Below are 27,315 nucleotides of genomic sequence, written 5' to 3'. Positions count from 1 at the left end.
CCATCCCAGCCCAAATTTATTTCTCTGGCTTTCCTTTGGAAGTGATGCTGGGTTTGATCCCTGCTGCCCCCAGACCACGCTGCAGCAGGAGGAGGAATCAAAAGGACTCTGAAATGAGGAACTAAAATTCCTTTTCTCCTGTTTTTGGGTTCAGCTGACGGAGTCAACTTTGGGTTGTCAGATATTCCTTAATTCCCATCGAACCTGGTTCATCCCTGGGAATTATTCAGCACCTTAAATTAGATCTTCTCCTGTTCTCTGGCAAAATAAATGGGAAAGCAGGGCTAAAAGTGCATTTTCAGTCTCTCTTTACTCTCTGTTTGTTCGTTCCATGCAGAATTAGTACAGAAGAGCAGAAAGTGTGAGGAACTCTTCGGGGGTTTGAATAATATATAAACATAAAAGTTTATAAGAATAATGTCTTGCATATCCTGATGAAACTTTGTTATTTTTAGTCAGTTTTTATTATGGGAAACTTGGGCTGCTTCTCCTCGAGGCGGTGGAGACAGAGATCCCAAGTACTGTTAAATAACCCAATTCATTTGATATTATAATTTGATATTAATTTCATGACTTGGTGGAGTCTCCATCCCTGGAAGTGATCAAAAAACCTTTGGATGTGGCATTTGGGGACATGGATCAGTGGTGACCATGGTTGGACTCGATGATCTCAGAGGGTTTTTCCAACCTTAACAATTCCATGATGTTATTATTGGAGGTATTTTCTCTGTGGCCTAAAGCAGAGGATTTTCCTGGTTATTTGAATTATTTACAATTTTTAGATAAATGGCTTCTAAATAAGGCAGCAAAGTCAAACCTACAAGACCATGAGAAGTTAAATTAAGCCATTAATGTGATTAGCAGGAATTGTAATTAATACCCCTGGATTGTATCATGTGAGTTGTAATTTATGGAGCGGGGATGGTTTAAAATGTTCATTTTTTACCAAGGATTCCATAGTTTCTCTGCTGGTTTCCATGCCTTTGTAGTCTTTTAAAAATCACATTCCCGTGTTTAAAAATCATTAAAAAATAAAGTCACCTGATTCTGAACCTCATGGGAATTCCACCCTCACAGCCCAAAATCCCCTGAATGGAGGCACTCATGAATGGAAGGACAGCTCCAAACAGGATCCCAATAAAGATTTGGGGGGAATCTTCATTTGCCACTTCCGTGAGCACATTAATTCTCTGCCATTACATCACTTAAGCAATGAAGATTTAACTGAGCATTACTCATAATTGCTCCTTTCCTGATCCACCTCTATACAATGACCCCACATAAAAACCAGAATGAAGCTTTCCATGAGAGAAATATAAGTCATTACACGAAAGAGATAAAAATATCAGCAGCTAATGGAAAAATCTCATTTTCCACTGGAACATTGGCAGAGCTTCTTTTGATGGAGCCCCAACTCCCTGAAACTAATCCTCCCCCACATCAATTTTAGTTTCTGGAACTGCTTATTTGACTGTAGAAATGGCACAAATAATGGTCAAAAGTTGCATTTTAAGCTGAATTTACAGTAGAACAACAAAAGCTGTCAAAGTTGTGTTCAAAAGAATTTGGGATGACAGACAAAGGTTTTACCAATTTGAGTGTATTTTATCTCTGAAGAGTTTCAAGATTCAATCATTGAAAGTCTATAATAGAAATACCTAAAATAGAAAAATAGATAATATATAATGTGTATAATAATTAAAATATTAGCTATAATGGTATGTTGTGGTCTATTTCAGTGGGGTTTATTTCCCTGTTTCTGTGGGGTTTATTTCCCTGGTTTTGTGGGGTTTATTTCCCTGTTCTTGTGGGATTTATTTCCCTATTTCCATGGAGTTTATTTTCCAATTTCAGTGAAGTTTGCTTCCTAATTCTGTGGGGTTTCTTTCCCTGTTTTTGTGGGGGTTGTTTCCATATTTTTGTGGGGTTTTTTTCCCTGTTTTTGTGGGGGTTATTTCCATATTTCTGTGGGGCTTCTTTCCCTGTTCCTCTGAGTTTATTTCCTGGTTCTGTGGGGTTTACTTCCCCATTTTAACGAAGGAAAAGTGGAATTTGCTGGCAGTAAAAATGCAGCAGTGCTCTGAGCACAGCCTGCTTGGGCCGTGACTGAAATGCTGAACCAGGGCTCTGGTTTTCAGCCACAGCATTTCAATAATAATCAGTTTTACCTCTGGTACAAATTGCAGAGATAAAATGGTTGATATTTCAGATCACAGCAATTAAGGCTGTGCTAATTTTTTGATTAGGATCTGATTACCTCAGGAGGCCTCTGAACTGCCTGTTGCCGTTCATGTTAAATGACTTAATTATTTTTATCCTCTCTTTTTCACTGCACCCCCCAAACCCAGTGTGGTGTTGGGAGCACTTTGGTCTGTCAGGGCTTAAGGAGAAATTCTGCACTTGGGATAAAACCCTGCTCTGGTTTTGCTCATGGAAACAAAGGCAAAAATTGATTTATTAACTTTGAACTTGATCAAAGCTGAACCTCAGAGCAGGGGCAGCCACGCTGGGGACCTGGCCCAAGAGTCCAAACGCTTTCTAGTGGTTTCTAAAAAACCACAACAAATGCATAAATCTCTATCAAAAAGCCACTGTTTCTGTTATATTTCATTTCAATCACTTATTAATATAACATGGGGCATTTTCCCTGAGGTAATATGCAAAACTCTACCAAGATTTGTTTGTTTCTGTATAAAAATAACTGTTGCTGGCTTTTGAGTTCAAGAACCTCAGTTAATGTCTCAAGGATTGTTTAAATTTGCATCAGCATCAAAATGGTGCAATTCTTTTTTGCCATAACAATATCAATGCAGCTTTATTTTTATCCCAGCAAAATCTGACATTTTGCAAGTTAAAATCTCATTTTAAGTCTTTCCTAATCTGTTCCAGGTCAATGCACAAACTGACTCAGCTGGAGAGGCTCGATCTGGGCAATAATGAGTTCTCTGAGCTGGTAAGAAATGCTCCTGTTTCTAATGGGAATCCTGTGGGGTTTGGATGCTCTGTCCATGGGGCATTAATGCTTTTACTGGAAAGGCTTTGTTGGATCGTGGCCTTGGGCAAGAGACATATTTCCCTGTCCCATGGAAGGTGTTTCGTACTGCTGAGGGGAATGTTGGTGACCAAATGTGCTTCATCCCCATCAGGATTTTCTCCTCAGCTCAAGGTCGCTGAGCATTCCCCCTCTGAGCAGGGTGTTACTCCTGGAATGCTCCCTGGGGGATGGATTGAGGATCTTAGGATGAATTATTGTGTCAGTTAGGGGCTGATTTCTTAATGTCGTTCATTATATCTTGGAAATAATAGAGACTGCTATCACCAATGATTAGAAATTGCTTTTTATTAGCAAGCTGTGGCTGCTCCTGGATCCCTGGAAGTGTCCAAGGCAAGGCTGGACGGGGCTTGGAGCAGCCTGGGACAGTGGAAGGGGATGGAATGGGATGGGATTTAATGTCCCTCCCAACCCAAACCAGTCTGGGCTTCTGTGATTCCAGCAGAGGTAACTTTGGGACTCCCAAAGGAGTTTCTGTCCCTAACTCATCCCCAAAATCAGAATTCATTTCCTTGAGATTTAAATCTTCTGGGAATTTTCTCTGTTGTCAGCACAGAAGGTAGAAGATGCTGTTGCTGGGGAGTCCTGGAAGACCAGGATCAGAGATTACAGCCCTACAAGGGAATAGTTCCTGTAGCTTTAGTTAAAACTGAGATAATTCCACTTCAAACAAACCCTGAAATGTCACCTGGTGGTAAAAAGCTGTAGCAAAGTCTTTATGTCTGTTTTATGGAGTAACTCCCACCCTGTTCCAGGCTGCTCGTTTATTCCATGCAGGAGAAAAGAGAGGCTTTAACTCAGATTTTTAATTAAAATCTTCAGCGTGGATAAACAGAACAAAATTTTCAGAAGTGCTGCTTGGAATTTTAATTGTAGGAATTAAATCCTTCCCGAGTTCAGAGTGTCTCTTCTGGGGGTGGCTGGGGTTTGTGGTGTTTGAAAAGAATTGGACAATATTCCGTATTTTTCCATGGCAGCAGAGTGATCCCACGAGTGATAGATGAGGAGAGGGGTGGCCCCATCCTGCTGTTAGGGCCAGAATTCCCAAGGTGACTCATTTTTAGGCAGCTGCTCCAAAAATGTAGGAACTGGAGCCAAATGGGCCAAGAGGCCAAGGAACAGTGGGAATCTGCAGGAATGCCTTAGGAAAAGTGGCACTAGTTAAACTCACACCTAGGAAAAAAGGATTAGAAGGTCCTGTGTTCATGGGTCCTGAAAATCTGATCTGGGTTTCCATAGAAATCTCCTTTTTATTGGAGGAAGATGAGTCGGTGGTGTGGGAGAGCTTCATTTCTTTGGTGTCCAGGGACTGTTGTGGCCCTTCCCTCAGACCTGGAAAAGTCCATGCCCTTCCTGCAGCCAGATGGAGCCACGGGCACGGGGCTGCCATGGCCAAAACGAAATAATTCCGTTCATCCACTCTGCTGGGAACAAGATTCCCGAATCCTGGGAGACGCGCGCGTTCCTGGAATGCAAATTGTGGCTCCCTAAATAGCAGCTGTATCCAAGATGTAATCAAGGAAGGGAAGAGGCAGCTCCTGTCATGGCTCTGCAGGAGCAGTGAATCCCAAGGTTTGGCATCTCCCTGGTTTTGGGGAGTCAAACCTGGCCCTGGGAAGAGGAGGAGCAGCAGCTCTGCCTGGAGCAGGTGAACGCTGGTCCCAGCAAGGACCAGCTTTGCTAAGTTTGGCTTCTCTCCATCCGGTTCCAGAGGTTCAGGAGTCTGCAGCCAGCAGCAAGGCTTTGGGAGGGATTCAGGGAGGGAAGAGGTAAAGGTGGGGAGAGAAGGAAAAGGAAAGAGGATCAAATAGAATGTAATTTTATCAAAAAGTCATGTGAATCTTCCATTCAGACTCCATCCCAGGAAGCTTTTCTGTATGGAAAGGGTTCCAGACCATGGAACAGGCTCTTGGAGAGGAAGATTAAGGAACATTTGGACAATTCCCTGAATAATACCCTTTATGATTTGGTCAGACTGACTTGAACAGGGAGTTGGACTGGGTGGTCAATGTAAAACCCTTCCAGCTGTTCTTGTTCCTGTTCCTGTTCTTATTCCTGTTCCTATTCCCATTCCTGTTCCTGTTCTTGTTCCTGTTCCCATTCCTGTTCCTGTTCCCATTCCTGTTCCTCTTCCTGTTCCCGTTCCTATTCCTATTCCTGTTACTGTTCCTATTCCTGTTTCTGTTCCTGTTCTTGTTCCTGTTCCTATTCCTGTTCCTGTTCCTATTCCTATTCCCGTTCCTATTCCCATTCCTATTCCTTCTCTGTCCTGTTCTTATTCCCATTCCTATTCCTTTTCTGTCCTGTTCCTATTCCCATTCTACCCTGTTCCAATTGTAGCAGCCTAAGTGGAAAATGAAGATATTCCCCAAACAGACCCGAACCAAAGCATTTCTGACAGACACAAACAAGGTTTTCATGCCACTTTAGTACCAACCCATCCACGAGATCTCATCTGGATCGTGGAGTGCCATCATGTGGAATATTCCATGGTGCTCCATAGTAACAGGAAATCCCATCATGCTGGGAAATTATAATCCAAGAAATTCCCCGTCAAAATGTGCTCTGTACAGGGGCCTTGGAGAAAGGTGTCTGTTAATGAGAGGGATTTAAGAGCAAATTAAAGTTGAGAGGGGAAATTATGATTATCCATAATGACCTCAGCCCGTGAACACTCCAGAGGGATAAAGAGACATTAATCAGCGCAGGAACAAATAGTAGCAAATGACCATTAATCAATTTAGCCTGGAAATTAGAAGTGGTTTTAATCACTGAAGGACAGCAGAATTTCAATGGATTTAACAGAGGCAAAATAAATCATCTTTAAAATGTTCACCAATAGCTTTTAATAGGAACTCATTATGTGGAGATGTGGAAAACAAGGAATGAGTTCTCCACCTTATCAGCTTTGTTCTTACCTGATGAGACATCAGGAGCTCCTCCCACAGTTCCTGGGCAAGTGGAAAATCAGATTTCTTCTGGGAATGGCAGCATTCCAAACCAGACCACACGGACCAGCTTGAGGTCTCTCTTATGGTCTGAAGGTCCATTTGTTCCTGCCTGCGTTGGAATCATTCCAGGGCAATTGTACTGCTTCCAAATGCTGGAACCTGATTTGGAATGGAATATTTCATGGAATATTTAATGCCAGGTTCTGCCAGGCTTTGAAAAAAAATCTCTACAACTTGAGAGGGCAAAGGCAAATTCCAGGTCTTGGTTTGCTGTGGAAAGTGTTTCATGGGAAAGGAAAACACTGCTGAGGAAACCTGGGAATATATATTGACCTGGATTTGTAGTTCTGGATTTTCCCAGCTGTAAGGAGTGAGGAGTGATTCGGGGACTTGCCTTTTTCAGCCTCTCTCCCTGGTACCTTGAGGTGCTGAAAAGAATGAACCAGATGAAAGTTTAATTTTGCAGCTCCAGGTTTTATCAGTGCCCATGATCCCTGGTGCATCCTGACTCCCGGATGTGCCAGCTGCAGATATTAAATCTCCCAAGGATGTGTCCTTTCCACTCATTCCTTCTGCAAAAGCTGCTGAAATGTTACACGTTTTGATGAAGAGCAGCAGTGGTTAAATTACACGAAGAGAATGTTCTCTCCTTGTCCTTGAGCACCTGAAAGGCTGAGGGGGGTTGTAAAAAACCAAAGGGAAGAGAAGAGGGAAGCTTTTTTGTTAAGAAAATACTGATTTTTATTTAACTAAAGAAATACTGCTTTATTTAGCTGCCCATAATTATTTGTTCTTCTCCCCAGCCTGAGGTTCTCGAACAAATCCAGAATCTAAAGGAGTTGTGGATGGACAATAATTCCTTGCAAGTGCTACCTGGGGTATGGACATTTATTTTGTGGAATTATTGGGTGGTTTGGTGATTGCCTGGTGGGGAACACCTGCATTTCCTGGGTGGGTGCACAGAGTCATTAATGAATGAATGAATGAATGATTATAAAAGTTATGGGATGGTTCAACACAGAAAAGCTCCACTTGCCTGCTGGGAGGTGGGAATTGGGAATATCCCTTGGATCTGTGTCCAGCTGGAGAAATAGCTGCAGGCCCAGGAATGCCAAATTCCAGCAGATTTAATGAATTTGGAGCACATTAATTAACCAGGGTGGGGGGGAGGTTCCTTTTTCTCCTTTGAGGCCGAGCCCACCCCAGCCCTGCCGCGGGGACAGCAACGATCCAGAGGGTGCTGAGATAACTCCGGATCTGCTGGATTTGTGTGTCTGTCTCTAATTAACGCTCTAATTAACAGCTCTATCTGCTCAAGTAACTCTGTCTCACGTGCTATTAAGTCTATAGGGAAGTTAAAACAGCTCGTGTACCTGGATGTGTCAAAAAACAGGATAGAGACGGTCGACCTGGACATCTCGGGCTGTGAGGGGCTGGAGGATCTCCTCCTCTCCTCCAACATGTTGCAGCAGCTGCCAGATTCCATAGGTGAGGAAAGCTTGGGGATTCCTCTCAATTTTTTTTTTTTTTTTTTTTTTTTTTTTTTTTAATATATTTTTTTAAATTATTAGGATTATTTTTTGGGACTCCGGGATTTTATAACCGTGGAGCAAGAAGTGCCATTAAATGCCAAAGGGGGCAGAAAATGGTGTCTGGGCACTCCTGTTTTGTTAAGTCAGGAGCAGAATTCCATGGTCAGAGGGAATTGATCCACCTGGCTTGCTGTTTTAAGGAAAAGAAGCCAAGAAGGACAGAATTGATTTGGTTTAAATGTAAAAATCAGTCTGAGAGTGATGAGGGGAACAATGGGAAGCTCTGGCAGGAATCTGCTGCTCATTCACAGTGGAAAAAGGAAATAAAAAGGAAGTTATTCAAACTATTACTTTTCTTTTCTTTTTTTTTTTTTTTTACTGTTTTACACGCCTGGAATTTCTGGATTATTTGGGATCTATGGAAGTTCTGGGAGCCAGGTGGCTCTAGGCACATCCCTCTGTCCATCAGGATATTTCCTTTCAGTCCCAATCCCTTATATTTGCTTTTCCCTTTCCCCTTGAACATGGAACTGTAGAATTCCTCCATTTGAAATCAATTTACTCCAATTCCAACATGGATTGCTAGTTAACAATGCTAATTATTGACACTCTTACTGGGTGTCTTCTCCTCCCATTTTCCATCTTGGTCTTCTATGTCTCCCCATCAATCCCAGGAGTTTTGTTCCATGGATTTCTGCCCAGATTGATTTTTAGAGGGCATTTAGCAGGAATATATCCATTTGGAACAATACTTCCTAAAATCCAGAGTGGAGCTGTTCGGGGTTGCAAATCATTGCTTGTGGGATCCCAGGAAATATCCACGGGAGCTGTTTATCCATAATTTCTCCTGCAGGATTGTTGAAGAGACTGACAACTCTGAAGGTGGATGACAACCAGCTCACAATCCTGCCCAACGCCATTGGAAAGTGAGTCCAAGTTTATCATTTTTAATTAAAATACATTTTCTCTTCTGCTCAAGGAGTGTGGGTTTTCAAATATAAAATAAAACAAATACACTGAATTATGAAATCATTTCCAACGCCCAGGTTGTGACACTTAAATTTGTAGCACCACTTTTAATCCTGGGGATTTCTCAGTGCCAGGGGTGAGAAGGTAAAATATATCCAATTTTCCAAGAGGAGAAACAAAGATTTCAGTGTGAATCAGTTGGGGGGAGCAGAGCAGCAAAAGTAGAAGAAGGAGAAGTATTTGGGGGAAAATCCATGTGTTCCCATGGCAAGGGCCAGGGCTTGGAGCTGGGAAGGATCTGGCTGTGGCCTCACAGGGATGGAGGGCTCCTAAAATATGTCAGAAACCTCCGTGGGAAAGCCAGAAGGATTCCAGGAGCTGGGATCACGGGAAGCACTCGGGACGCTCTGCAGCCCTCTGGTGTCGGGTCTCACACGGCTCTGCCTCCTTCTGCTGAGGGTCTGCAGCTTGGTGGCACCCCAGGACCTCAAAAAGGATCCCGTTCCACCCCTGCCAGGGCAGGGACGCCTCCCACTATCCCGGGCTGCTCCAAGCCCTGGCCCTGGCCTGTCTCAATAAGAATTGAGCTGTTGTGGTGCCATTTGGGAAAAATAATCCATATTTGTGACCTGTTCAGCTGCAGCCACTGAAAGCCCAAGCTGGCTCATCCTTGGGGTGTTTATGGGACATTCATGGGGAGCATTAAAAGCTGGTGATGGGAATCGCTGAAGGACAAATCTTTGCTCCCCAAATCTCTGTGGAGCAGTAAATTCTCATCCAAGTGAAAGCTCCGAAGGCTCCAAGCTCTTCTGGATGCTGCAAAAAGATGGATTTCATATCCAGCTTCAGCAATTTTGGGAGTCAAGTTCTAAAACCTTTTAAAACTTTTTTATTTATTGAATTGCTCCAATTGAGGGGAAATCCCGTTTTTAACCCAACATCTGTTCAGTGGTTGTTGTGGAGCCTTAATTACATTTCCAAAGGCCCAGCCACAGCTCCGAGGTGGAACTGCAGAGCAGGTGGGATCACCTGCGATCTCCACGCTGTGGTGGAGCCCCTGGCTGTGCTTTTCCAGTGAGAAATTCCCTCTCCTCTAAGGAGGGCAGAGTCTCTCACATCAGAATGAACTTGGCTCTCTGACTCATCCCTTTGGATAGATTCCTGCTGGGGCTCTTTCTCCTAAATCCCGGTGGTGGAACCCCCCCAGAGCCCATTACTGTCGCACAGGGATTGGCAGAGTGCAGGAGGGAACATTCCCTCTGGGATTTCTCCATGAGAGCACTTCAGTGCTGACTCCATGCTCTGGTGGGGAGTTCCACCCTCATTTTTGGGATTTCTGTTCAAAGGACAAGCCCGTGGTAGCTCTGAGAGTGCACAATAGGCCCAGCTTAATCAAACATTCCACCCAAAATCAGGGATTCCCATTAATTCACTGACGGAGCCAAAGGCTGGGGATGTTGCCTGTGGGATCTGGGTGGGTGGGAAGGTGCCAGGGGAATTCAGGACCCACAGCTGGGCCTGGGGCAGTGTTTGGAGCTCGGGGGTGTTTGGGGCACGGGGCCAGTCTGTGCCAGGCGCTGCAAAGGCCGGAGCAGATTTGTATTCCCAGGTTTTAGCAGGATCTGGAGTGACAGAACCAGGGGGAATGGCTTTGAACTGGAAGGGAAAGGGCAGGAAAGGCACAGGTGAAGCTGGGGCTGCCCCATCCCTGGAAGCGTCCAAGGCTTGGAGCACCCTGGGATAGTGGGAGGTGTCCCTGCCCATGGCACTGGATGGGCTTTAGGGTCCCTCCCAACCCAAACCAGTCTGGGATTCTGGAATTCTTTGGTCTGCAAATTTCCTTTTGCCTGATGCTGGATGAACAGTGCCTGGAGGTGACCCCTGGGATTTGGGCTGCTTTGGCCATTCCCTGGGTGCTGTGGCTGTAGGAAATGCAGCTTGGATCTTGGGTGGGCTGGAATTACTCTTCCTACTCCATGAATCTCTCTGCTTATCTCTCTGAGAATATTCCTCATTTTCCTTGGGCCATGAACTGCCCCGTTCCAGCGGGTGCCCAAGTGACCAGCAGCTGATTTGTGTCTGCCTTGCCTTGAACCTGTCAGGAAAGATGGGAATTTCTCCCAGCAGCACAGCCAGGTGAACGATATTTTACCTGAATTAGCACTGTCAGGATGATGGCTGCTCCTGCCAGCTTCCCCTCGTGCCCGATCCATGATCCGTGAGGGACGGAAAATCCCTTTCTGAAGTGCAGCTCTTCCACCACAGGGGCTACAGAGGGGAAATACAGCTTCCCAGGGATTTTGGTGTTTCTATTGTGCCATCTCCTGATGGCAGGGGGCAGGAAAACAGCTGGGAAGGGCTGTGCCAGGCATCACCTTCCCAATAAAATTCCGGGCTGGTAAAGTCATCCTTCACTGCCAGGGAAAGGTCCATGGATGCGGCTCAGAGTGTCAGATCTCCTGCTGGATTGGGAAGGTGGCAGCTCTCAATTAAGCTTATCTCCTTTCTGGGTGTGTTATCAGCAGGGAAAGGGGGAATTGCTCATCCTGCAGTTTACCAGGATTCCCACCGGGCTTCCCTCTGCTCCCGTGAAGCAGGGAAACAACTGAGCCTCTGCCTTCCCTGACATCCTTCTGTGTGTGGCTGGAATGAGTTGTGCTGCCTGCAGAGCCTGGTTTAAAGGAAAGCTGGAAGAGAACCTGGCAGAGCCTTTGGATGTGTTCCAAGGAACCCTCTCCCTGATCCCTTTGGCTTCCCTGCCTGCTGGAGTGCAGCAATTTGAGGGAAGTTCTGAGGATTCCCTGGGAGGAACAGCAGTCCCTGGTTTCATGGGGTGTCAAATCTGAAGGCTGAAAGATCTTTTTAATTAAGAAACTGGAATAAAGGCAAATTAGATACAGAGTGAGGGGCCAACCCTGCAGCTGAGACTCCTGTGAATCCTACAGAGCAAGGTCTGTGGGAGGTGTTGCCAGAGCTGCACTTCTTATCAGATCCACCAAAATATTGGAGAAAAAAAACAGAGAATCCTCTGACAAGTCCCTAAGGCACTGGACAGGGAGACGGGAAATTTTAGGAAGAAATAATTGCTTGTCATTTGACCTTGCTATTGATTAAAGTACTTGAGAGTAAGAGGTGGAGTGTGAGGAGCAAAGGGGGCCAAGGAGCTGGGTGGTGGCACCTGTGGTGGTCACACAACTTTCACTTGAAGAATTTTAATTTGCAGTCTCACTTTAGAAGAGAGTCAGGAAATATTTCTTCAGAATATTTTGGAATATGTCTATAGCCTCCATATGTACTATGTATATATTTGTATATCTCGCTCTATAACGGGTTTTACATCCATATATTCCCGTTGGGAAGTGTTACTTGGATTACCAAAGGTCACATTCTTGGTTCCAAATGAGTTGCTTGGTATTCTTCCTCATGTTCTTAAATATCCTCAATATCCCAGAAAATCTCAGTGATAACGTGGGCAAACCGAGTGGCCTTCAAGTAGGTTCCAAAAATCCTGTTCTTACAGACTTCTGCCAGGGAAATCATGGAAATCATTGAATGATTTGGGTTGGGCGGGACCTCAAAGCCCATCCAGTGGGCAGGGCCACCTCCCGCTCTCCCAGGCTGCTCCAATCCCGTCCAGCCTGGCCTGGGACACTTCCAGGGATCCATGAGGAACCACAGCAGCTCTGCCCTGGATGTTCCCTCTCAGGGTGACGCCTGGAGCTGGTGAGGCTTTGGAGCCCGCAGAGGTTTGGGGTTGTACATGGGATGATCCAGTCCCTAACGAGGGTTTCCCGTTCCAGCTTGTCCTTGCTGGAGGAATTCGACTGCAGCTGCAACGAGCTGGAGTCGCTGCCCTCCACCATCGGGTACCTGCACAACCTGCGCACCCTGGCCGTGGACGAGAACTTCCTGCCGGAGCTGCCCAGAGAGGTGAGCAGCGGATTCCATGGATAAATCCCAGGCTGTGGGAGCCAGGATTCCATCCCCGCCCCTACAGACACGTTATGTGCTCAGGCAGCTCCTTGTGCAATTGCATTGTCTTGATGTGCAAGAGCAAATATTCCTGCTGTGCTCAGTGGTAAAAAAGGGAGCAGTAAATCCATGGAAAGCTGGGAATATCCCGGTGAGGAGCAGCGGGAGGAACCCCAGGCATTCCCTGAGGTTGCTGCCAACAGGAAAATGTCATTTTCTGATTGACTCCTGGATTTTCTGCCTTTTGTGCCTTTCAGTAAAACCCACTTTAGCACCTCCTGACATGAAAAGTGACAATAAACACTCCCAAACTTGGGATTCCATCATTTTGGCTTTTGCATTCCCACAGATTGGGAGCTGTAAGAACGTGACTGTGATGTCCCTGCGCTCCAACAAACTGGAATTTCTTCCTGATGAGATTGGCCAGATGCAGAAGCTGAGGGTGTTAAATCTGAGTGATAACAGGTACAGTTCACAGCATTTTTTTTTTTTTTTAGCCAATTTAAGAATTCATTTTTTAAAATTTAAGCTTTTCCTTTGAGGTCTTTGTAAAGATACATTTCTCTAAAATATACTTTAAAATAAAAAATTATCTTTAGAATTCTAGTTTAAAAATAATATAATTATAATTTAGTTCATTTAAACTGTAAGGAAAGAATCTTGATTGTTTTTTCATCTTTATGGTTTGGTCTCAGTTCCTTTGACATCCAAAGGAAAACTTCAGGAAAACTGAGTAAGGCCAAAATCTGGACCTTGGTGTGTTTTAATAGCTTAAACCCCATTTCCTTCTTTCATCTCCTGCTGTTTCCATCCAAAAAACGAGATATTTGGCTTTCACATTGTCTGTAGCTTTGCAATATTTAATGATTAAAAAGCTGATACCCAGAGAATCAGGAAACAGGAATTTGTTGTCCTGCATCCACTGAAATCCAAGGAACATTTTTCATTACCTTCCTTTTTTTTTTTTTTTTTGGTCAAAGCCCAGATTCCTCTGTCCTTTTGCACAGGCCTGTGCTTAGATAAGAAACAAATGCTTAAAATGAGCCTTTCTTGATCCCTGTCCTGTGCTGCCACAGGCACGTGGAAAGACTGAATTCCCCTGGGATTGGTCCATGTGGATGTGCCAGGAATGTGGGAATTTGCAGTAGGACCACAGGTCTGCCGGGCAGTGCAAGATGCGGGGGGTGAATTCCATTTTCTCTCCAGGAATTTCCAACCACACTCAGGAAAAATTAGGGAAGGGCTTTCCAGCCCTGTGGCAGCAGTTTCATCGCTGAGATTCAGGTTGGACATAAATGATAAATTATGGAAAGCCATGGAAAACCCCCTGGAATACTCTTTGAAATTCCTTAATTCGGTTCCATTCTGCGTTGCAATCGTGTGGCATAAATTCCATCCTGTGTGGGCCTGTCCCAAATCCAGTGGATTTCCAGGTGGATATTCCCAAGGCTGGTCCCTTCTCTGCCCTGTGGAGACACACAGGAGGGCTCGGGAGTGGGGGGGCAGAGGACAGTGCTGATCCAGGATGTCCTGGGAGTTCAGGAATGCAGGGAGCCTTCCCTGGCACGTTAAACCACCCTGAGCAGGGTCACTGCCCCCTTTGCCAGCCTGGAATTGTGCCAGGAGTTTGAGCTGAGGAAGCAGGAAACTGTTGGGGGGCATTTGGGGTTTTTCCCCATTTTTTCCCCAGCGATTTTCCAGCCAGGTCAGCTGCTGATTCCAGGGCCATCCGAGTGTGCAGGGACAGACTGGGATGCTGGGGTGGGACAGGGGGAGGCAGCTCAGGGGTAGGGGCAGGCAGGGCTTCCCAGCCTTCCTGGATTCCAGCAAAATTCCAGCTCCCTGCCCCTCCTCCTTTCTCCCCAGCTGTGAGAGGATTGGGATTTCCACTGGGGGGGGTGGGATTGTGGGACCAGCATCCCAGTGATGTGGGGTGGGATGTGCTGTTCCTTGGGGTGGGATGTGATGTTTGTTCACGGGGTGGGACGTGGCAGCTGTGCCCTTCCCACTCCCCCTCCGTGGTGTCTGGGGACCCAGATCCCAGACCTTCAACCCTTAAACCCGGTGGAATTGTCTCTAAACCTGGTGGAATCGTCTCCTGTACTCTTCTGGAGTGGTTTGGGAAGTGAACCTTTCCAAGCTGTTCCTCTCTCGTTGCTCTCAGCTCCGGCTGAGTTCGAACGTTGCCCTGCTGAGATGTTGGGATAATTCTTCTGCCATGGAACTTCCCACCTTAATGAGACTAAAAAGTCCCCACATTCTACTCCAAAGAGTCTGGATTAAGTTCAGACACCTTCTTATGTTGGATTTTCAGTGACTTTTTTACTTTTCTGTGGTCTCAGTTTCTTCACCACCATTCAGGCAATCCCTGCTGTTCCTTTGGATGAGTTCATGCCAAAGAAGAGCCAAAGAGAGCCAGGGCTCCACTTCCTGCTGGAGCATTCCCATGTTCCCACGGCAGCTTTGGCCCTCTGCTCTTCCCTGGATCTGGCAGAGGAGGGAGATCCCAGGAGCTCTTTCCCTGGGTGCCCCTCCCAGCCCTTGGGAGAAGGAATTTTGCTCAGGGGAATCAGTGTTTGAGCCCCTCTCTGGTGCATTTTGGAACTGGGGCCAATGGGAATCCCAGATTCCATTTTGCTCAGGGCAGTCCGTGTTTGAGCCCCTCTCTGGTGCGTTTTGGATCTCTGGGCTCAGCCACTCCAGACCTTCACTCTGTTCCGTGTCTTCTCCTCATCCCTGGACGTTGGGACTTGCTGATCTTACCTGGCCAGAAGCCCTTTGAATTTCAGGACTTCCTTCAAACATCCATGTTGGAATTCCACTCAACCCAGGGCAACTCCAGCTTTCCTTCCCTGTGCCATGCCCCTAAAACTGTATCCAACCTTCTCATCTCCACACCTGGGAGTCCTCTCTCCCTTTATCTTCCCAGCTCCAAACCTTTCCAGAGGGAATGCAGGATTCTCTTGGCTCTGCCCAGCAGAGCCAGCAGGGGTTGGATCCTGGATCCTGGATCGTGGATGAGGTGGGGTCTCCCTGGGGCTGGAGCGGCCCAGCTCCGGTCAGTCCGGGAGCTTTGGCTCCCATGGGATCCATCCTGCCCCCGCTGGCTCTGGAGTGCCACAAGGTGGCTGTGCTGAGGTGTTTGTGCAGGTGCAGCTCTGTGGAAGCTCTGGGAGCTCCAGCTCATCCCGAATTTCTCCCAGGGGTGGCCTCAGGCGCTCATGGGAGTCTGGAAATCCCAAATTCCTCACCAGTAACCGGTGTCCCTGTCCATGGGTAGCCACAAACACCTTGTCTCCCATCTGCTTCTCCTCTCTCCTCAGAGTCCTTCCAGGTCTGAGCCCTGTGATTGAGAGGTAGAATTGTTAGAAAGTTCATTTGGGCTACACCTCCCTCAGAGCCTCGGTTACTGGTAAGTGACCTTTCTTTTAGTTCCAGATTGTTCTTAAAGGGCTGAGTGAATTCCCCCTTCGTGTTCTTAAAGGGCTGAGAGAGAACCCCTCTTTCTGTTCTTAAAGGGCTGAGTGAATTCCCCCTTCCTGTTCTTAAAGGGCTGAGAGAGAACCCACCCTTCCTGATCCTAAAAGGGCTGAGAGAATCCCTCTTTCTGTTCCTGAAAGGGCTGAGAGAATCCCTCTTTCTGTTCCTAAAGGGGCTGAGAGAAACCCCCCTTCCTGTTCCTAAAAGGGCTGAGAGAGAATCCCCCTTCTTGTTCCTAAAGGGGCTGAGAGAATCCCTCTTTCTGTTCCTAAAAGGGCTGAGAGTAACCCCTTTCCTGTTCCTAAAAGGGCTGAGAGAGAATCCCCTTTTCTGTTCCTAAACGGGCTGAGAGAATCCCTCTTTCTCTTCCTAAAGGGGCTGAGAGAAACCCCTTTCCTGTTCCTAAAAGGGCTGAGAGAGAATCCCCTTTTCTGTTCCTAAACGGGCTGAGAGAATCCCTCTTTCTCTTCCTAAAGGGGCTGAGAGTAACCCCTTTCCTGTTCCTAAAAGGGCTGACAGAAACCCCTCTTTCTGTTCCTAAAAAGGCTGAGAGTGAAACCCCTTTCCTGTTCCTAAAAGGGCTGAGAGAGAATCCCCTTCCTGTCTGTGCATCCAGGGTCACAACTTGTCACTCCCACAGAATCCCAAAAAGCTCCTCAGACCTCCCCACCCATCCCCACACATTCTGCTCCCTGTGCCCCTCCCTTCTCCTGCTCAGGAATTAGGATTTCACTGCACCCCACGGCCCCTTCCCAAGCAGGGAACTGCTCCTGGATCCCCACCGTGGTTTGGAGCACGGTGTGGGGCTGCTTCCCACGGATCCTGATCTTCCAAACCCTCACACCCCCCTTTGTGTGGATTTCCCCTTGGAGAACTGGCACAAAGGACAACTCTCGGGGCTTTGTCTGGTGACCCCGCTTGGGGTCGTTCACTTCCAGCACTGGATTTGTCCTGCTTGGGTCTTTGTTTGAAAATTCTCTCTGAATGTCACCAAAGTGTGGATTGATGGATCCAGGGATATTCCCCAGGTGTTTGTGCTCCAGTTAATCATCAGGGGAAACTCTTCCCACACCCTGAGCCTGAATCTTAGGGCACAACAACCCCAGAATTTGATACCTGTGAAAATCCCAGTGGGTTATTTTACAGAAATGTGAGAAAAACTATTATTATCAAGAAAAAAAAGTTTAAATTCTGTGTGTCAGGAGGCTCCCAGTAAAAGCAAAGACCACAAAGACCCCTCAAATTCCCACATTTGGTATTTTTCAGATATCATAAACAGTATCAGTGCCATTTTCCTGGCTTTTCTGTAGTTCCATGGGTAATATTCTTCTTTTTACACAGTAATATCTTACTCTGGAAGTGTTTAGCCCTTAAGAACATCACAAATGATGTGAAAGACGGGATCTGGGATTAAAGATGGCAGGAATTTCTCTAAACCCCTCCTTCCAGCCACTGGCAGTAACTTCTCCATGGCTGTGAAGTCCTTGAAATGTCATCCCAAAACTGGGCTGCTTTGGGTTGAGTTTGGGTTTATTCACCTGAGGAGCTTCAGGGGAAATGTCTCCTTTTTTTTTTTTTTTGTTTCTCTCAAGGAAACATTTTCCATGTGGAAATCCAACACTGGAAAAACAACCCGGGCAGTTTTGCTTCTCCACACTCTTCCTGTGGATTGTGGCTTTCCTGGAAAATCAGTCAGAGTTTACAGCAAAGGAAACATTTTGATGATTAAGCTTTAAAGTTTGGCACTTACCCGTGGTGGGGGTGCAGGCTCTGGGGATGTGCTGCTCCCTGCCCCATTCCCAGTCCCAGCCCTGTTTCCAGTTCCCTGGAACAGCCCCACATCCCCTTCCAGCAGAGCAAGGCCCTCAGAGCGAGCTGTTGATGCAGGAGAATCCCAGCCCTGGGAAGAACAAGGCGTTTTGGGACAACACAGGTTGCCTTGGGGTAGTGGGAGGTGTCCCTGCCCATGGAACACTGGAATGGGATGGGATTTAAGGTCTCTCCCAACCCAAACCGTCCTGGGTTCCACGACTCTGTAAAAACACCCTGCTCAGAAGGAGTTACAGGAAAAACATCAATGAAGATTCCACAAATATCTCACCATCCATCCCCATTCCCACTCTCAGATCCCTTTTAGGAAATGGTGTTTAAATGTCTCATTAAAATGCTAATTTTTTCCCTGCTCCATTTAATTTTGCCATTTAGGTTCACCATGAATATTTATATTATTTTAATCTTTGGTCTGACATTCCGACAAAAATGAATTTTCCATCATCTCGGAGTGTTTCTGTTCCAAACTTCCAGTGTCCCACAAAGGGAGCTCTGTGAGCAACACTGAGGTTCCTCTAAACCTCCCCAGGACCAAGATTTTTTCTTTTCTCCGTCTCATAAGTTCAATTTTATTCCATTATAGCCAAAGGAAAATATCAGTCTCTCCTTGGTAGCAAAGGATATGATGTCAGCAGTTCTACTTTCCAAGGAGAACTCTTAATGTGGAATATTAATCAAATATTGTAGTATAATAATAATAATGATAACAATGATAACAATGATAACAATAATAATAATAATAATAAGTGGAATGTTGATAAAATATTGCACATTAGTAAAACTGATTTTAAAAAAGCAGTGAAATGTTAGCCACTCCAGTGTGGTCAAGATGAACATGCTGCACACCAATCTTCAAAAAAATGGTTTTGGAAATGAGGGATTCACCTTGTCCCAATATTCTCCCTTACAGACTGAAGAATTTGCCCTTCACTTTTACCAAACTCAAGGAACTGGCAGCCTTGTGGCTTTCTGACAACCAGGTAATGCCTTTCCATATTCCCATTTTCCTTAGGAAGGGGCTGTAGCCCCTGTCCATGAACCCTGACACTCAATACAAGATTCAGAGGAGTTTTGGAAGGGTTTGCTCCCAGCCCAGCTGTGGATTTCCATATCCAGCCATAAATCCTGCTGGGTATCATTTTTCAACAGGGAAAAATCACCTTTGCAGGATTTATTTTACCAGGATCAGCTTCTGCCTCCTTCCCAAAGTAGTAAATAAAGGGCAAAAGTAGCACAGGAGTATTTTGGAAGTAGAAACTCAAGATGTTTGTTCCCAAACTTGTTATTACCCTGTTCCAACCCTTTGCTCCATCTGCTGCCTTATCCTTGCCTTTCTCTTCCCTTTTCCCATCCATTCTCCCATCCCTGCATATTTTGGACTCCACGGCAGTCAGGGAGGGTTCAAACAAGTCAAAGATGCACAAGGACTCTGGGAGAAAACTCATTTCTGAGCCTTTGCAACCTGAGGGGCCTGGCTTTGTTCCAGGCTTTGGTTTACAGCAGATATTCTTTGGGATTCTATTTTAAACCAAATTATGCAACAGGAACCCTGAGAAATGCAACAGTTCCAGCAGCAGCTGAGCCCTAAAATAAGTCTGAAATGTACATTTAGTTTTAGAGAGGAGCCAAAAATGTGAAAGCTGAAAGGGGGGGGTAATAGAAAATTAGGATTAAATTTTAATGTGTTAAATGAGGATTCTTGGGGTTTTTTTCCCCTATGATTTCCATTAAAAAATTCACATTGCCTGGCTGTGCAGCCCAGGCACAGAACACCCCCAGCCCTTTAAATAGACAACATTTTCCAGCATTTTGACTTTCCTGTGGCAGAGCAGGGACTGATTTCCATTCTGTGCACTGTGACAGTGACTCCTGGAGCAAGCTTAGAGCAAAGCAGTGATAAAACATCCCCAGCTGAAGTCAAACACAGCAGGAGCTCGCAGGGAATGCTCCGTGGAAGTTCCACAGTGTCTTGCTCCCGGGTGAACTGACAACCCCCAGGAGTTTACTCCCCATCAATAATTAACTCTTTGCTAAGCCTGGCTTAAAATACACCCCAAGAGGTGTTGAACTGTGTGGTGACAGGTTTGTTCCCTGATCCTTCTCCCTTGGAGCAGCGAGGTGGGATTCCTGATGTTCCCTGTGCTGGGAATGACAGGCACTGCAGGAGTGAGGAGCGGCAGAGGAGGCCCCACGCTCCTTGCAGCCCGTGGGGAGTTGGTTTTCCTGCAGAGCTGCAGCCAGCCTCGCATTCCCTGGGCACGGGAAGCCGGATCCTGCCCAGTCCCCCGAGTTTACGGATGTGTTTTCCCATTCCCTGCAGTCCAAGGCTCTGATCCCGCTGCAGACGGAGGCGCATCCTGAGACCAAGCAGCGAGTGCTCACCAACTACATGTTCCCCCAGCAGCCCCGCAGCGATGAGGGTAAAATTCCAGCAGCTCTGTGTTTGGAGAGGGGGAGGAATTCCAGAGGGAGGGAGAGGAAGGTTCGGCCATGGCTCCATGGATGGGCCAGGCCCACAGGACATCCCTGGTTTGGCCCCCACGGAGGAATCCTGTCATTCCCGGGCTGTCAGATTGGTGTTTTCTGATTGACCTTCTCAGATTGGCATTTTCTGGCTTACATTTTCGGACTGCCATTTTCTGAACCCCTTTTCTCTCCAGAGAGGCTCTGCAGGAGCAGTCTGAACCTGGCTCTGGGTGTGCACACACCGGGAATTGTTGGGAGCTGGGAATGTCCAGCCCCGTGCTCTGGGGGCTCAGGGCTCCCAAACCTTGCTGGATTGAGGCTTTGCTCCTCCCACAGCTCCATTAAATCCCAATTTTCACACTCCCCCTCTGCTCCAGGGCTGCCCCAAACCCTGGTGGTGCTTCCCACCACTCTCATCCCAGATTTCTTCATAACTCTGGAGTGGTTTCTCAGTTCCCATTGTCCCCCTCGCATTTTCAAACCACCGCCCAAGTGACCAGCCAGGAGAAGTCTGTTGGGATCATTCCCATCTCCCTTTCCAATTCCCTGCAGATTTCCAGTCAGACAGTGACAGTTTCAACCCCACTCTGTGGGAGGAGCAGAGGCAGCAGCGAATGACTGTGGCCTTTGAATTCGAAGACAAGAAGGAAGAGGAGGAAAATCCAGGGAAAGTTAAGGTAAATTCTGCTGGATTTATTCTGGGATTCACATATTATGGACAGGGTTCAATATGCAGGTCTTGAATTGAACTGGGTTTGTCTTTTAATGTCACATTCCTGCTGTGTCCCAAGGGGAATTAACTCCCTGTTGGGAGACAGAATTACTGTCCAACCACGCCTTTTTTAGGAGTATTTGAATCCCATAGGGGATCCCATAAAGTAGAAGTCAACAAGGGCTTTGCAGCCTCATGGAATGTGCAGTGGAAAGGGCAGCACTTGTAAAAAATGAAGTGCAAACACGAATTTCCTCCCCCAGTTTTGTGCAGTTAATGTCATTCCAGAGTTCTCCATCAATCCCTCAGTCAGCTGCATTGTCAGAAGGGTGTTTGCAAACCTGTCAGCCTTTACCTGGCACGAAAATGTCTATTCCTTGAATAATGTAAAGGAATTATCCCACACTTCAACCCTGCAAATTTCTAACTGTGGTAGAACAGCCAAGGTAAAATGTAGGGTCAGACATAAGGTCATCTGAGGAGATTTAAATCAGATTTTACTTCTAAAACTAACAGTTCTCTTGTCAATAGCAATTTAACATTCCACTGAAAACTTGGTGGAAATTCTTGGTTTTTCTTTCCAATATTTTTCCCAGTTGGGAATTTTTCTCCAGCTCCTGTACCCAGAGCTAATGGGCTCTGCTGCTATGGTGAAACAGAAAATGAAGCCAAAAGCAGCCTTCACCTCACAATAAATAGATTAAGGTGTAATTTTACCCTGGATGAATTGCAGGCTTATGGGTCATGCATGGAAAACAGCACCTGGGAAAGTTTTCTGTTGTTCCACCACTTGCTGCCAGAATTTTACCTGGGGGTGACATGGCTGAAGGCCTCAGCATGAACATTTTTAGCAGTTTTGCCAGACCTTTAAGGGCTAAATTGAAATAAATTGAAATTCTCAGCGGGCAGTAACCACCAACACTGCAGCATTTTATACCAGCAGAAGCAGTCTGCACCTTTTACCTCCCATCAAACGGAACTCTCAGCCAGACAGATGTTAAAACAGATTTGGTCACTGGGATTGTTCAATAACTTTTTTCCATCAAGGATTTTGAAGTTTGAAAATTCTCTCTTCGGGGTCAGGCTGCTTTTGCTGCAGCACTGGCATGGGATTGACAGGGAATACAGATCTCCTCTGGGATGGTAAGTGTGGATCAGTGAGGGGAAGATCTGCATCCCAGTGCAGCTGCCAGGAGTTTGGCTGTTCAATATTAACACTCCCAGGGATGCAGAACTCCTGCTGAAATCCCTGCCTGGGATTGTCTGTCTCATCCCAGCCCTCCAGTTCCTTCTCTCTGGCTGGAGTTCCCGAGGATTTGCTCTGTGCCTTGGCTCTCAGCCCTGCCTGCCTCAGCCCTTGCCCTTAAACCATGGCCTGAGTTCTGGGAGACACCAAGTGCCTCATTAGGCCACCCCTAAACACGGTTTCATTCAACCATAATTGAAGCAGAGCCTGGGTGCTGCTTTCCAGACTTAATTTATCTTTTTCTGGTGGAATTCTTTATGAGAAGTGACATCCCACTCAGAGATTTGAACATTCTCTGTTCTGCTCCGTGACGTTTATTCTCTCCTGGTTCAGATCTGGATGCCAGCACTTGATGCAGTTTTATTTACCAAATCAATCATGCTTTTGCCTCTGAAATACTCCTATGGACAGACCATTTTCAGCTGAATCCAAAATTGCTTTTTTGCTCCTCGCTGGGAATTCAAATCCAGCAGCTCTGGCAGGGAGCTGTTAAAATCAGCTCCTTTGTTGGCTCACCTGCACCGTGAGGTAAAGCTGCTGTGTGGTAAATGATTCCAGATCCCTTCGTTTCCCAGCCTCGTTATCCTGACACCCTCTGGGAAACTTGGGAACTTCAGCTGTGGGCTTTTCGAGGAAATCTGTGGGTCTGTCAGTCAGTTAAAGCTCAGTCAGGCCTTGGGGACTCTCTGGAGTGCTTCGGGTCTGGTTTCCTGTGCCAGAGAAGAGTCAGAGACACCCGGCTGTGTGTGAACATTATCCATCTCCAGGAGCAAATGGCTCCCAGAGGATGGGATCCTGCTCTCAGCTGCCATCCATAATTCAGATTAATTGAGTACACGGAGCGTGGCTAAATTAATTCTGCATTGCCAGCAGGATTGTTCAGGGAAGTGTGATGGGATGTGCCAGCAAAGTGCAGAGTTAACAGCACCCTCCCAGGGTGAGAGATGGGCTTGTAGGGAACCACTCCCATCCCTTATTTTATGTCACTGGGATTCCACTCTAGGCTGACAAAGAGTCAGCGAGCAAATTTCAGTCCTGAACTCCTCAAACTCCCCAAACAGATCAACCAAACCGTGAGGAAGGCACCCTCAGCCCCAGTACCGTGGCCAGGCTTTACTTTGCACTCTGTTTTCAGTCTGTATTTCTGCTTTAAGTCCTGATTTTAATTCATCCTTTTATGACTGTTCAGGTGGAGATAAATCTCAAGCGTTACCCCACTCCATACCCCGAGGATTTAAAGAATATGGTCAAATCTGTGCAAAACCTGGTGAGCAAACCCAGCCTGGGAGTGCGGCCCGAGAACTCGGCCCCAGCTGCCAACACTGACCCCACTGGCAAGGACAAGTACGAACACAAGTGGCCCCTGACCCCCAAGGAGATCTCAGTGGAGGTACTGTAAAGGATCCTTGTTCCTCTCCAGAATTCCAGACTCTTTTGTAAGGGTTTTGAACCACCAAATGATGTTCTGATCTGCTGGGAACCTCAGACCTGAGATTCTTGTTTCCCCTGTAAAGTTTTAGAGTGAGTTGCTGAGTTTCATCCAGTTTTAGAGTGAGCTGCTGAGTTTCATCCAGTTCTAGATTGAGTTGCTGATTTCCCCAATGCTGCTGAAGTTTTGGGTTGAAATCTGCCTTGATGGGAATTCTGCTGTGGATTTATCCCAGCACCCTGTTGAATTTCATGGAGTGGGACTGGCATGTGGCAGGAGGATGGGCCCAGGCACCATTTCCATCCCATCCCACCCCGTTTCATCTGTTAAAGACCACTCAGTTCTGTCTGGCCTTGCTGTGCTCTGCTCCTGGGATTCCTGTTAGGAGCAGGAATCCAATTAACCCTGCCCAGAGTTAATGAAGGCAGCTAGAGAGCTCTTTCCCCTGCAGGGAGCAGCCCTGGATGGTGACTCCCAGGGAGCTGCAGGATCCAGCTCTTCCTGGAGTGTTTGCCAAGCACAGGGACGAATTCCACCCCGGGATTAATCACCAAAAGGTAAATTCCTAAATCCTTCAGTCCTGCTGGAGCTTGGTCTCATCTGCCCCATCAAACCTGTGAGCAGGCACCATTCAGAAACAAGGGAAACCCCTTCCCATGGGAGTTTAAAAGCCTGGAGAGGTCTGCAGGAATGCCAGCATTCCTGAAAATCTTTGCAAAGCTTTAATGCTGAAAAAAAATAAATGAGGAAAAAGTTTCTCCTTCTTTTTCACTCCTCTGTTTGTCTGAACATTGTGACAAACTCGTTGTCCTTGAAATGCCTCTGTCTGTGGCCAGTCCTATGTGCAGGAATTGTTCTCACTCGGTTTTCCTTGTCTTTGGCACAAATATTACACATTCAGCTCTAGCTGCTCTCTCAGTGCTGTGTTTTATTTGCGGTTAAACATTTTCATTCCTTAAAAAAATAACCCCCCAAAGTTGTCTCTTCAAGCTGGCTTCAGAACACTTCGACTCTAGGCACGATTTCGATTAGGACTAAAATATTGAAGCTAAATATTTAATTTCAGCTAAAATAGTTCAGTTAAATCACTCGTGTTTTCATCTAAATCTGAAATCTTCAATCCCACCATTATTCCTCTTGACTCATTAAATTCTCACTGTGTAAATCTGGTCCTTGAACCAGCTGGTGACTGGGGCCACGAGTCTTGACATCCTGCTCTTGTTGCTGAACACACAGAATTTCTTTTGTATTATCTATCATTTGAACTTGAATATTCTCAACAGCTTTCTGTGGGTTTTAATTATCCCTGCGTGCTTCCATCTGGAATTTGATCCGTGTGGCCTGGCAGAGGTTTTAGGTGTTGCTCCCATGGCTGTGGCTGGGGATGTGGCCTCCAAAAGTCAGTGGTTTGTTAATGTTTGTTAAAATGATGTTGAGTTTTTCAATGAAAGAGGAACATGCCAGTGAGCCGGGCCCCAGCAGTGTCCTGGGAGCTGGCAGAGCCAGGGAATGCTCCCTCAGGGAGTGGAAGGAAGGAGGAAATGGCAGCAACACCATGAGCACCAGCGAGTCTGGAATGCTGCTGTGGAGACATCCCTGGCTTTGTGTGGAGACACAGGAACCTCTCAAAAACCTCTCTGCACGAGGAGCTGAACTGCTGCAGCCAGAGCAGGGTGATTGCTGAAGTGCCATGAAATAGTGGGATTGCAGCTCCCTCCCAGAGCAGGAGCCGTGAGCCCCCCCTGTTCCCACGTGCCAACGAAGGTGAGATTTCACCTTCTGTGCTGTGCAGGTGGAGATGGGGGAACTTTTTCAGGTTTTCATTTCCCTGGGACGGAGTCAGGACTGGTACCACAACTGCTCCACCAGCCAAGGAAAAGAAAAGGGATGTTCTTGTCCTTCCCAGACACTGGGAGGGGGTTTGGCTCTAATCAGGCTGGTGCAGATACATTTCCCTCTCCTTGGCTTCCTGCACGAGGATAAAACACATGCGAAGTGTAGGCAAAGTGTGAATGGTTTTGTGAACAATATTGGCCTGATTTCAGTTGTAACCCAGTAAATAAAACATAATTAAGCTCCATTTGCTTTGCAGATAATTAGCAGACAAACTCAAGCCTCGAGTTAAAGCACGCTCTGAAACTGCAGGTGTGTTGTGATGTAGCTAAAGGCTGAAGGCAGTTTCTGATCCCAGGTAATTGAATTTCAGGTGCACTGCTCACTTCTCATCCTCAGATCAGCTGCTTTCTGATCTCTTCTGGCTTTCCCTGCAATTAATTTGCACGTGTCTCTTCAGAAACTGTTTCTAAATAATGAAAAGGAGCAATCTGGAATGAGGAACTGAATGATTTCAAATCCTCTGTACCATCCTTCACCTTCCTTCACAGCAAGCAAACAATGTCTTGATTAATCCTCAATTAAAACAAACCTCTTCATCATTCTGATTCTTTTTGAAAGGTGTGAGTTTTGGCCAAAGAGGAGTCTAGGATTATCTGGGGGCTTGTGCTGCCTTTCCATGAGAAACAATGAGGAATATCAATCAAAACCAGCAAGTCACATCTTTATAGTTCGTGTTCTGGATGTGTTTGGATTGAGAATATCCCACATTTCCTCTGCCTCATCCCTTCCCAGAGCCCTGGGCTGCTCCAAGCAGATTCCAGGAATCTGGTCATTCCAAAAATTCTGTCCCTCCAGATTATAACTTAATGTTCTTGTGTTCTCAGCCTGAATATCTGGGGATATTTCTCTTCCCATTTGTTTCAGTGGTTTGTACCAGGTGTTTTCTCCTCACCACAGTTCTCTGCCCTCTTCCCGTATCCTTCCTCAGTTAATCCTGAGGAATAAATCCTGACTCAACACAATTGCATTCCTCTCTTCCCTTCCTCCTTGCAATTTTCTTTCTATTAGTGACCTTTTTGTTCTTGGCTTTGTAAGAAAAAGGTCCTCTTAAAGAGAGTGGAATTAAATGGAGTATGATTTGGGGTTTTTTACTGCGTATTTCACATATTCACGGCAGATTCACAAATGCCAGAGTGGTTCTTTCAAAATTGCGTTGGTTTTTGTTGGAATAGCTGGGCTGGGGGATAAAAGGAAAAGGAAAATACTATAAAATAGGGAACTTCATGCACCTGAAAGAGAGCCCTGTGTTCACCATCTTGTCAAAAACGGAGCTGCTGGGTCTTCCTCTCTTACAGCAAGGGGGGCAGTTTAAGCTTAAAACTCCTGGAAGATTCACGGCACAATATTGGGATTCCAGGTTCAAGAGAAAGAAACCAAAGAATCCCCCAAGAGCCCCCTGCCTGACCCTGAGAACACCCCGAAATCACCTCTGGAAGCCCCAGGCAGGGAGGACAAAGCCCAAAGCTCAGAGGTACAGCCAGACCTGGGCTGAGAACTTCACCCTCTGCACTGCTCTGCACTCTGACTGCCCCAGCAATGGGGTTCCACCAGTTTGCCCCACTGCACTGGGAAGGGCTGTGCTGTGCTGGGGTTTGGCTGTGGGGGAGTCACTGGGCACTTGTGGAGCACCAGGGAAATCCTCTGCATGGGGAAGGGAAGGCTTGACTGGACCACTCCATGTGGGAATCACCATGGAACTGTGCTGCCTTAAATATGAGCCCTGAGGGGGTTGATTCAACTGAGGACGCCTCTTCTGGGAAGGTCCTGCCTCCAGTAGAAT

At 46.5% G+C, this 27,315-nt stretch overlaps 1 protein-coding gene across 6 annotated transcripts in view; it reads left to right on the top strand.

The window, feature by feature from the left end:
• LRRC7 (leucine rich repeat containing 7) overlaps positions 1-27,315 on the top strand; it is a 105,782-nt gene that overhangs the window by 62,552 nt on the left and 15,915 nt on the right. For 4 of the 6 annotated variants that reach the window (XM_048312348.1, XM_048312347.1, XM_048312349.1 and 1 more), the window contains 10 exons: positions 2,890-2,953; positions 6,807-6,881; positions 7,347-7,491; positions 8,389-8,461; positions 12,305-12,434; positions 12,826-12,941; positions 18,697-18,766; positions 20,107-20,206; positions 20,805-20,929; positions 23,400-23,600. In XM_048312348.1, the coding sequence (XP_048168305.1) occupies positions 2,890-2,953; positions 6,807-6,881; positions 7,347-7,491; positions 8,389-8,461; positions 12,305-12,434; positions 12,826-12,941; positions 18,697-18,766; positions 20,107-20,206; positions 20,805-20,929; positions 23,400-23,600 (1,099 nt within the window). Of the gene's footprint in view, positions 1-2,889; positions 2,954-6,806; positions 6,882-7,346; positions 7,492-8,388; positions 8,462-12,304; positions 12,435-12,825; positions 12,942-18,696; positions 18,767-20,106; positions 20,207-20,804; positions 20,930-23,399; positions 23,601-26,892; positions 27,007-27,315 lie in introns of those variants that run through there. The other 2 variants (XM_048312352.1, XM_048312351.1) reach the window with 2 other exon arrangements.

Source organism: Corvus hawaiiensis, chromosome 9 (assembly GCF_020740725.1).
Source record: "Corvus hawaiiensis isolate bCorHaw1 chromosome 9, bCorHaw1.pri.cur, whole genome shotgun sequence".
In the NCBI taxonomy this organism is placed as follows: Eukaryota; Metazoa; Chordata; class Aves; order Passeriformes; family Corvidae; genus Corvus; species Corvus hawaiiensis.
The sequence above is the reverse complement of the archived record's forward strand: the minus strand, read 5'-3'. Positions and strand labels throughout refer to the sequence as shown.